General features: G+C 40.4%; 1 protein-coding gene across 1 annotated transcript in view; it reads right to left on the bottom strand.

Moving 5' to 3' along the window:
• The window catches only part of LOC109475264 (fibropellin-1-like), a 24,205-nt gene that overhangs the window by 2,624 nt on the left and 10,031 nt on the right, over positions 1-11,550 (bottom strand). The window contains exons 4-11 of the mRNA XM_019775867.1: positions 5,584-5,761; positions 5,138-5,257; positions 3,857-3,976; positions 3,590-3,703; positions 3,270-3,383; positions 1,970-2,098; positions 1,648-1,761; positions 1,321-1,434 (exon numbers count right to left, since the gene is read on the bottom strand). Of these exons, the coding sequence (XP_019631426.1) occupies positions 1,321-1,434; positions 1,648-1,761; positions 1,970-2,098; positions 3,270-3,383; positions 3,590-3,703; positions 3,857-3,976; positions 5,138-5,257; positions 5,584-5,761 (1,003 nt within the window). The remainder of the gene's footprint in view (positions 1-1,320; positions 1,435-1,647; positions 1,762-1,969; positions 2,099-3,269; positions 3,384-3,589; positions 3,704-3,856; positions 3,977-5,137; positions 5,258-5,583; positions 5,762-11,550) is intronic.

Genomic DNA, 11,550 nt, shown 5'->3' with positions numbered 1-11,550 from the left:
GTACAAGTTTGACATAAATGCAGCAATTACCGACGCAGGAGACTCCGTTTGTATCAAGCAGGAATCCGGCTGACAGGAGCAGCGGAAACTGCCATACTCATTGATACATGCTTGTTCACATGGTCCTCTTCCTCCATTAGAGTCACATTCATTTATGTCTGGTTAAGGGAACAAAAACATTATCCTAACATCATTATTGTCGAGAATTTGCTACATACATAGTGCATCTCACCTTTATTTTATTCGGGAGATAGTCATGGAATCGATCCGATTTTTTGTGGGAAACTTTGGATTTAGCGGCATAACTCTTGAAGGCATGGTTCGATATTCATGATTTTTGACAGGCAGGTTACCATTGTGGAGACCAAGGTCATGTGCACATTTTGGCTACGTAGGGGGCCCCTACGTCAATATAGTGTTCCTTTTGTTCTTACAGTTTCTTAGCAGGATAACTTTAGTATAAGTGTTTATGGGTGCTTATTGGTGTTTATGATTTTTTGTAGGCAAGTTACCGTTGTAGACACCAAGGTTGAGTTCAAACATGAGAACCGTTGGGTTTCGTACGTCTCTGCAGTGGACCTTCTGTGTTTGTTCGTCCCTTGTCAGTAGTTTAAGTTTTGGATTGACAATTGCCTACCTTTTGGGATGGTGTATATGTTTTAAGATATAGATAAAGAGGTGTAAGTTTTGTCTCCCTAGTGGCTTGTGGGTAAGTACAATGGGCTTTTTTTGTAAAATTTGGAAGTGCAGTTGATGTCTTTATCCAGGTTAACGACCTTCTGGCCATTGACTATTGAAAAACTGATCAGACAGCTACCCACCTCAGGATGATGGTATCAAATAACCTTGCCATGGTAACCGAAATGGCAGGGCTGTCTTTTTTGGAAACATGGGATGCGGGAATTACTTCGATCATAATAAAGTACGCAGGATTTCCTGTAACAGTTTTTGTTTTCCAGTAACAGTACAAATTCAAATAACATATGAGGGCCTAACACGGGTGACGGTGAGTCTTTAAAATCTTTAAAAAGCAGTACAGAGATTATTTTGTACTCTAGACCAAATTGATTGTTAAAAAGGAGAGAATACCCATGTTCATTTCTCTAGAACAATGTCCCTTGAACGAAGGCTTGGGATCTCCGAACCTCTAGTTTGCACTATAAATATGTAAAAAAAACATTACGGATAAGAAAAGACTTCTCATCTTACACATTGCACTGTTTTCCAAAAGCTATTATACGGAAACCTTATTTATTTACTTTAGCGTTGTGCTGTTTGGCAAATCAATCTGGTCATATTAATGCGGTTACAGTGACCGACCTTCTTGACAGTTGTCGCCACTCCATCCATGTTGACAGTCACAGCGGTACGAGTTAAGGAGGTTTTGGCAGATTCCGCCGTTACGACAAGGTGAGCTGGAACACTCGTCTACATCTGACAGGCAGAAATTAAAAGAACATTTTATCACTTACAATTTAAGGTATATTTTACCTTAAGATGGATAAGAACATTGCCCTTTTATATTACACATTTTATTGTTCTTGTGCCAAAACGGTTAAATGTTTTAGACAATACCTTCGTGTAGTTTGACAGAACACGATTGTCTTATATTTCATTTTGTGGCCATTACTAGTTTTAAGGACTAACCTGTCTGACAGTTGACGCCGCTCCATCCAGGTTGACAGTCACAGTGGTAGGCGTTGATGAGGTTTCTGCAGGTTCCACCGTTATGACAAGGCGAGCTGGAACACTCGTTGATATCTGCAGAAATCAATAGAACATTTTATCACAAAAGTAGAAGTGTATATTGAATCAAGATGGATACAAACATTGTCTTCTTACATTACACCATTCGCGTGTCAAAACTGCTTAATGAGACAATGTCTCAGGACTATACCTTTGTTTGTATGATCCAAACATTACCAAACGTTCAAAGGATTGTACAAGTTTGCATAAATGCAGCAATTACCGACGCAGGAGACTCCGTTTGTATCAAGCAGGAATCCGGCCTGACAGGAGCAGCGGAAACTGCCATACTCATTGATACATGCTTGTTCACATGGTCCTCTTCCTCCATTAGAGTCACATTCATTTATGTCTGGTTAAGGGAACAAAAACATTATCCTAACATCATTATTGTCGAGAATTTGCTACATACATAGTGCATCTCACCTTTATTTTATTCGGGAGATAGTCATGGAATCGATCCGATTTTTTGTGGGAAACTTTGGATTTAGCGGCATAACTCTTGAAGGCATGGTTTGATATTCATGATTTTTGGCAGGCAGGTTACCATTGTGGAGACCAAGGCCATGTGCACATTTTGGCTTCGTAGGGGGCCCCTACGTCAATATAGTGTCCCTTTTGTTCTTGCAGTTTGTTAGCAGGATAACTTTAGTATAAGTGTTTATGGGTGTTTTATTGGTGTTTATGATTTTTTGTAGGCAAGTTACCGTTGTAGACACCAAGGTTGAGTTCAAACATGGGAACCGTTGGTTTTCGTACGTGTTTGCAGTGGACCTTTTGTGTTCGTTCGTCCCTTGTCAATAGTTTAAGTTTTGGATTGACAATTGCCTACCTTTCGGAATGGTGTATATGTTTTGAGATATAGATAAAGTGGTGTAAGTTTTGTCTCCCTAGTGGCTTGTGGGTAAGTACGATGGGCTTTTTTTGTAAAATTTGGAAGTGCAGTTGATGTCTTTATCCAGGTTAACGACCTTCTGGCCATTGACTATTGAAAAACTGATCAGACAGCTACCCACCTTAGGATGATGGTATCAGATAACCTTGCCATGGTAACCGAAATGGCAGGGTTGTCTTTTTTGGAAACATGGGATGCAGGAATTACTTCGATCATAAAAAGTACGTATGATTTCCTGTAACAGTTTTTGTTTTCCCGTAACAGTACAAAATCAAATAACATATGGGGGCCTAACACGGGTGACGGCGAGTCTTTAAAATCTTTAAAAAGCAGTACAGAGATTATTTTGTACTCTAGACCGAATTGATTGTTAAAAAGGAGAGAATACACATGTTCATTTCTCTAGAACAATATCCCTTTAACGAAGGCATGGGATCTCCGAATCTCTAGTTTGCACTATAAATATGTAAAAAAAAACATCACGGATAAGAAAAGTCTTCTCATCTTACACATTGCACTGTTCTCTAAAAGCTTTTATACGGGAACCTTATTATTTTTTTTTTTTACTTTTGCGTTGTGCTGTTTGGCAAATCAATCTGGTCATATTAATGCAGATACAGTGACCGACCTTCCTGACAGTTGACGCCGCTCCATCCATGTTGACAGTCACAGCGGTACGAGTTAAGGAGGTTATGGCAGGTTCCGCCGTTACGACAAGGTGAGCTGGAACACTCGTCTACATCTGACAGGCAGAAATTAATAGAACATTTCATCACGTACAAGCTTAGGGATATTTTGTATAAAGATCGATAGAACATTTCCCTCTTATATTACACATTTTATTGTTCTTGTGCCAAAACGGTTAAATGTTTTAGACAATACCTTCGTGTAGTTTGACAGAACACGATTGTCTTATATTTTTGACCATTACTAGTTTTAAGGACTAACCTGACTGACAGTTGATGCCGCTCCATCCAGGTTGACAGTCACAGTGGTAGGCGTTGATGAGGTTTCGGCAGGTTCCGCCGTTATGACAAGGCGAGCTGGAACACTCGTTGATATCTAAAACGCAGAAAAGAACATTTTAAATCAATCAAACATTAAATTATATGTAAGATTACAATTTTATTTTAATCACGTGAATTAGGTCGAGAATGTGAAGTAAAAGCTTATGGCCAAGCTTTGGTTTTATACGTTGCATTTAAGGTCACCTACCAACACATTGCTTTAATCCTGACAGCTGGTACCCCGCATGGCATGAGCAGTGATAGCCGCCTCCGGTATTCTGGCAGATGTGGTCACAGCCTCCGTTGTTGTTGGAGCACTCGTTATTGTCTAGAAATAATTTAGAAGAAAAATTAATCGGTGATTTAGTCTTATCTAACTATGATAGACAAAATATATTTTTAGTATAGATGGTGATAATTTTTCTGCATCTGATACTCAGCCGAAATTTCAAAAAGGGTTCACGAGAACCAGACAGCTGATTTTAAGAAGCCCCGAATATCAAAAGGAAGGTTTGGTTTGTAAATTTTCGGACATATTACAGTAAATTTAAACTTTCTGTATTAGGATTTTTTTTAACTAAAACTCGAATTACAGTAAAAAAATAGCTAAAACACAGTTTTGTTTTAACTTTAGATACCGATAATTCATTATTGCGGCCATATTTAAAAAAAAAGCTCTAAAACAGAAATATGCGAAAATCATTGGTCTTCCAAACAAGCCCTCGGTGAGGTATTTTAAACGACTTTTGGAAGTGGTTAAAATACCATATTTGCAGGCATGCTATGTTTCTTGGATATGGGGACCTGGATCTTATAACAGCTTAAAAATAATTCTGACCTTCAAGGTAACACGTGAGGACGACAGTAGCTTCCTTACATATTACATATACACAATAAAATCACGGCAAAGATGTAATGTTTTTAAAACAGTTCATATTCTTGGAAAGGTAGATTTTTCCTGTTTGGTGAATCCCAAGTAAAAAAGGGCTTGAAGTAGCGGTTGTAGCGGCTTTACTGTAAATGACCGCGGGTAACTCCGGATCAAACATCCATTTGGTTCGAATGACGTCATATCGAACAAGATTCAAGGGGTCGGGGAGAGTGGGCCTTTTGGGCACAAATTTGACTATAGTGTTAAAGATACAGTATCTAAGCAACACTTTATATACCTTGCTATCAAAGACCTTTGGGCCCGGGCCTATAGGAGTAAAATGTTGCGCAGGTAGGGATTTAATTTTTCTTTTTTTAACAATCTTGTGATCCAAAACAGTTACCAAAGCATTGTGACACTTATATTTCCGTTGTCAATGTTGGAAAACTGATTGTACAACGTATTATCACAGAGGTGTTAGATCATGGAGCTAAACAGGGATGATCAGCTCGGAAAATTATCTTCCTTGCAGAGGTTCACACACAAAAAAATAGGCTCTTCAGGTTTTTCTAGCTTTCGTCCGGAAACATTTTTTCCTAGGCATTGGGCTTTACCTACCAATGCAGCCTGTTAACCCAGATTGCTGATATCCATTACGGCAGGTACACCTGTAGCTCCCTTCAGTGTTCACACAGTTGTGGTCACAACCGCCGTTATTATTAGAGCATTCGTTGATGTCTAAATTGGGCAGAATCGAAACAATTTTTCCAAAGCTGCTACTTTAATATTTTTTATTACGACAAAACTATATAATACGACTAAAATCGCAACACGTTTTTTTAACTAACGCAGAGGACTTAATAACATATTAACTTAGCCATAAGCTTTTAAAATACAGGTCAGTCATATATGTATCAATTGTCTATACACTTTAACCTTTATCATGTTACAAGTGCATGTTCTGCTAAGAATATTGTTCTTCTGATACTCAATAATATGTTTGTAGATAAGATATAAAAGAATGACCATAATTGTAGGTGGAAAATAAACTTAAAGTTATTTACCTGTTTGGCAGATAAAGAAATGCAGATGGTGACACGGCTGATCGTCCCAATACGCAAAGGCAAAATAAGAATAAAGACATCCACAGTCCTGTTCCCCATTGACATTGTTTGGCTCTCCTGGTGCCCAGCTATTATAACTAAGACGTGTTCCATCGGTCCATCGCCAAGTGCCTTCCGACTTCAATATAAAAACAAGTTCTGAGATTAGTATCGAGCTTTACAAATTTTATTGAAATGACCGTAAAGTTCCAATAAATGCAATTAATTATGTACATCATGTCCACTGTAGCCCCAAATGACAAAATTAAATACATCCTTCATGTCTTAAGTTACCCCATGTAACACAAAAATGTCTGCTAAAAGATTAATCGCTTAAAGGAAAGTTATACTATTTTGTCGTTATGTCAAAATTTGCACAGTTTACAAATTTGTCAACTAAATATCTATGCAATTCATGGCATGCCCATCACCTTTGTGAAAGTTATGTGTAAGGTACACTATAAATAGAGTTGGCCATTTTAATGGCTTCACCACAGAAGTGGTGTGGGGAAGACATATTGTTTTAACTTTTGTTTCTTCCCCTTCTTTAAACTTCCACCGATTTTGAACAGATGGGTGATCAGATAAATACTATTTTTGTGTGACAATAGTCGTTTGAAAGTTTAAAGAGAGGGTGCTCTGGTTACGCTCTGTAGCGAGCAGCCGCGGTTTTACCTCTCTCCTACAGAGCGCCTCCCCCGGTGTCTTCAACCGGCTAATGTGTGACCTTTTTCGGGATTATGTGCAATATAAGTGTCTTGTAAACGTCTGTGAGTGTATATAATTGTCAGTCTAGTCCGAGACCTGAACTTTGTGTGCAGAATCTATCTCCGACTCGGAGTTTATCTCAGCTGGCGTCATGGCGTCCTCCGGTTTCCTCTACTCCGCCGGATTCCTACGCAGCCTGAGGCGATTGACACAGCCTGCTGAGCCCCTACTGAAGTCTCACCTAAGAAGCCTTGGCGTCCTGAAAATGCGGGGAAGATATAGAGGAACAAGGGCTGGTAGGAACTTACAGAGAGTTATACAAACTGTCGTTGGCAATAGACATATAGAACCGTCTTCTGACTTCATATGCAAAAACAGAGGGAACAGCACGACGCAATTCACAAGCAAATCAGGATGGGGCATTCAACATTCTGAAGACCGTGTCAGACAGCTGCGTCTATGCAAAATCGATCAACAAAACAACGTACCAGGTCAACGACGATACATGCCTCGCATACTTCTGTCAAACGCCAGATCTCTCGTGAACAAGATTGACGAACTTGATGCAGTGTTGACCACCACTTCCATCGATATTGCGGTAGTAACCGAGACTTGGTTTACCCCCAGCCTGCCGAACTCAGCTACTGACATACCGAATTTTATCACGTTCTCAAAATGTCGATCCGACAAACGCGGAGGTGGAGTAGCAGTGCACACCAAAGCAACTATATCGTCAAAGGCCCTGGACATACTTGTTCCACCGGACTTGGAATGTGTTTGGGTACACCTCCGCCCGCACTGGCTCCCACGGGACATCTCGTCTTTTGCGCTGTGTGGTGTGTACAATCCCCCAGCTTCACGAAACGAATCTGCATTGGTATCCCACCTGTCCGACTCGATTGATGCACTGAAGAACCCCTGTCCAGACATCGGCGTGATGGGAGATCTGAACCACCTTGACACTAGTACCCTCTGTCGTGACCATTCCTTACAACAAGTTGTGCAAGTTCCTACTCGAGGCAACGCGGTACTTTACCAGATCCTCACAAACGTCTGGAAATTTTATCAGTCTCCTACTTCAGCGCCCCCTGTCGGACGAAGTGACCACAATTGTGTCATACTGACTGGGGAACAAAGGTGCTCCATGATCCAACAACCGTAGCCGCACAAAAGTAGTCAGACCCATGCGAGACTCGGACATCAGGGAATTCGGGTCCTTGGTTACGAACCAGTCGTGGAATGCGAATGAAGTTCTACAAGCAACAAACGCAGAAGCTAAGTGTACTGCATTCTACACTACACTTAGTAATGCCATCGAAGAATTCTTCCCAACAAAAGCTGTACGTCTCCACGTAAAGGACAAACCTCACCTTAAATCCCTTATTTCCGATCGTCAGAAAGCCTTTGCCAAAGGCGACACAGACATCTGGAAACGACTAAGGAACAAGATCGCACGAGAGATTGCTATAGTCAAGGAGGGATTCTACAGGGACAGGATCCAGAATCTTAAGACAGCAGACCCCCAGGAAGTGGTACCAAAATATTAAAGAAATGGCTAACATCCGTAAAGAGTCACCGCCTATCGACGTACCAGGCGTGGACCCTGCTTCCCCCAGAGAGGTAGCAAACGAGATCAACAAACACTTGGCATCAGCCTCACAGCAGTCCCCTCCCTTAATGCTGGAAGATTTACCCGCATACTTACCAGCTTCAGGCCCTCCCCCGGAAGTGTCAGTCTGGCAAATGTACCACCGTTTGAGAACGGTTCAACTGAACAAGTCTGCCGGTGTTGATGGAATTTCTCCCCGTCTCATTCGCCTTTGAACTCAGTCAACCTCTAACCAACATAGTTAACGCCTCGCTAGTGGAAGGAACTGTACGTACCTGCTGGAAGAAATCCGATGTTGTGCCGATACCAAAGGAGAATCCGCCTCGCCCTCAGAAACTCAGACCGATCTCTCTTACCCCCATTTTTTTTCAAAAGTCTGTGAAGGATTCATAACCGACTGGTGCATGCAGGACATCTTACCCATGATTGACACCCGCCAATATGGATCCCTCATCATCATCATTATCTTCGCCGCTGTAGTCATCTATCGACGATGCGGGCCTCCACCGCTCTCCACTCTCTTCTGTCCTGTGCTGTCCTTCAAGGGAAAGTCAACAACCCTCAAGGGGAAATCAACAACCCATTACCTTACAAGCCTAGTCCACTTCCTCGCGAGATCAACGGACAAACCAGGGCACATCAGCACACTAGTGCTGACTGACTTTACCCGCGCGTTTGATGGCGTTCACCACCCTACCGCCATCAACAAACTACTCACACTTGGAGTACGTCGATCCATCATCCCCTGGATTTGTTCCTTCCTGTCCAACCGTCAATAGCGTGTGAAGTATCAAGGAACAACTTCTGAATGGCTAGCTCTTTCATGTGGAGTACCACAAGGAACGAAGTTAGGCCCCCTCGTATTCCTGGCACTTATAAACGACGCTGTTCCGGACGAAGAAGGCTCGGCGACTGGCTGGAAATACGTGGATGACATGTCGTTGGCCGAGTCCCGACGCAGTACTACCCCTTCCACCATGCAAAGGGACATTGACAGTCTGGTGTGCTGGACCAAATGTAACTACATTGAACTCAATCCAGTGAAATGTAAAGCTATGGTTATATCTTTCATGAGAAACCCACCTCCTCCTCCACAATTGTCTGTAGGACCATCATATTTAGAAGTGGTTCAGTTTGCTAAAGTACTTGGTGTCATACTGCAAGCCGATCTTAAGTGGTCCGCTCATGTTAATACCATTATCAGTAAAGCCAACCGTAAGCTCTACCTAGTGCGTGTCCTGAAGAAACACGGACTTAACGATAACGACCTAGTGCTAGTTTTCTGTGGTTTTGTTCGGCCGTTGTTAGAGTATGCCCGTCCGGTGTGGCATCCTGGCCTCACTAGTCTCCAGCCGAAGCAAATTGAAGCCGTACAGAAGAGGGCTTGTAGAGTTATTCTAGGCAGAACATATGTTAGGTATGTCAGCGCACTAAAACAGCTATCTCTCACTCCCCTGTCCTCGAGAAGACGCAATCTGTGTATGAAGTTTGCTGTTTCTATTTCTAAATCCCCTGTCTTCTCATGCTGGCTGCCTTCGAAACGGGGAAACGTACACGGCAGAGAACTGAGAACGAAGGATAACTTCACCCAGTTCAACTGTAGAACTTCCAGATTTACGAATACTACCTTACCTTTTACTGTAAAATTATTGAATGGAATTTAATCATTAGTACCTCGCCTCTTAGCCTTGTATAGTAAAGTAAAATGGATTTTAATCAATACTTCTCTTTTACTGTAAAGCTATTTTATGAATGTTAACCAGTACGCACCTTGTCTTTTAGCCTATATTTGTACAATTGATTTTGATAAATTAGTAATAGTACCTTGTCTGTAAGGGTATAGACATGTGATGGATTTTAAGAATTACACAAGATTTGTATCATGCCCTAATTCAGCCAGATAAGGCTGCAACGGTATGTCTGGACACGTGTTGCAAATAAACCAGTCATCATTGCTGCACTGGCGTCTTGTGGTAGGGAGTTCCAGACAAGCCAACCAGAGTAGGCCAGGAGCCTCCTATGAACCTGTCTCAAGGGCTACTAGCTGATCAGAAGCATTTAGTCTAGTGTTCCTAGTAGCTCTTTCCCTGCAGAAGGTAAATATTCGGCGCTCGAATGGGGTAACAGGTTATTTAAGGCCTTGTGTACCAATGTGGCTCTGTGGTACTTGTGTATCTTACCATCCAGGACGTGAATGAACTTCCACCAGCATCTTATTCGATCTCCATGTAAGATTTCTTTCTTACCTGACATCAAAGTGGTCAGATTTAAGTTGTTATTTTTTTTCTTATAATTTACGTCAAATGTCAAAAAGTTTCTTCTTTATGTCACCTAGAAAGATTGAGAAAGGCCATTCTTGTTTTTCTTAGTAATGTTCAAGAAAATACAAGAATTTGGTTATTGTTTTTCTTGGCAAACACTGATTGGAAAAGCAAGAAATGTAAGATATCTAAATCAATGATTAGAATAAAGCTCTGCTTAGTATTTCTTTTTGAATGTTTCTTGTTTTCCTTGACCATAATTTTATTAAAAAAGCTTTAAAAAGACGTTCTTGTTTTTTCTTGGCAACAGTTAAGAAAATACAAGAATCTAGATCTTATCTTTCTTGACAAACCCTGATAAGAAAAGAAACAAGAAAGATATAACATCTTTGATTAGAAGTAGGAGATGGCTAGTATCATATTCTTAAACATTATTAATTTTCTTCCCTAGAAAGTTTAAGAAAGGCTATTATCGTTTTTCTTAGAAAGTACATTTACAAAATACAAGAAAGTTTAAGAAAAATGATTCTTATTTTGCCTGGTAATGTTCAAGATGATGTAACTTTTTTCCTTAACTTACTAGTTTTTTTTTTTTTCTTAACGTCTTATATGTCCTTTCCTGAACCCCTGCATGGTTGCTTCAAATCCGAGAACGCAGTTGAGGGGGTTTGAACATAAGTCAGATGTGGAAGCCGCGCTGGTTACTTATTTTTGTCAGTTATTGACTTAAGTCAGATATAAAGTAAAAATTAAGTTAAAGAGGACATTGTATACATGTGAAGAAAAATTGATCGTAGTCAGCTTGCAGAAGAAATCAACTTTGGAACAGAAAAAAGGATGAAACCAAACAGATAGAAGGTAAGTGCGCCCCCTTTCCACCTAAAAGAAAAATCTGTTGACATTTTTTTTAGACTTCATAGCCAAAATATTGTTACAAGGCCATTGGGGCTGATTTCAAAGTCAATTCATATCTCTGATGTTTTGTGTAGTAAAGTGTTTTACTGCTTTATAATATAAATTTCAATTGTTTACTTCAAGTAATAAATCATAGTATTGTAGCATAATGCCATCCTGTTTTGACTTTGTCGCCTCCAGTGCATGCATGAAGAAATGGACAAGATTTTTTTCTTGGGTAAAGAGTTATTTTGTCAGTGAAAGAATATTATTCTTCGCTGAAGAAAACAAGGTTGGCATTTTTGGTAGTGTACCATATGCATCAGTGAATTATAAGTTGTAGGATCTAGATGCATGTACTTGGTCTTAAATATATGTTTGACATTAATTTTCTACTTTTAATTTTGTGCAAATTCTATTATATTTTCCAGCAAAGCAATTTAAAAGCAATATATA

This window comes from Branchiostoma belcheri, unplaced genomic scaffold (genome assembly GCF_001625305.1).
Source record: "Branchiostoma belcheri isolate BF01 breed outbred unplaced genomic scaffold, Haploidv18h27 scaffold103, whole genome shotgun sequence".
Classification (NCBI taxonomy): Eukaryota; Metazoa; Chordata; class Leptocardii; order Amphioxiformes; family Branchiostomatidae; genus Branchiostoma; species Branchiostoma belcheri.
The sequence above is the reverse complement of the archived record's forward strand: the minus strand, read 5'-3'. Positions and strand labels throughout refer to the sequence as shown.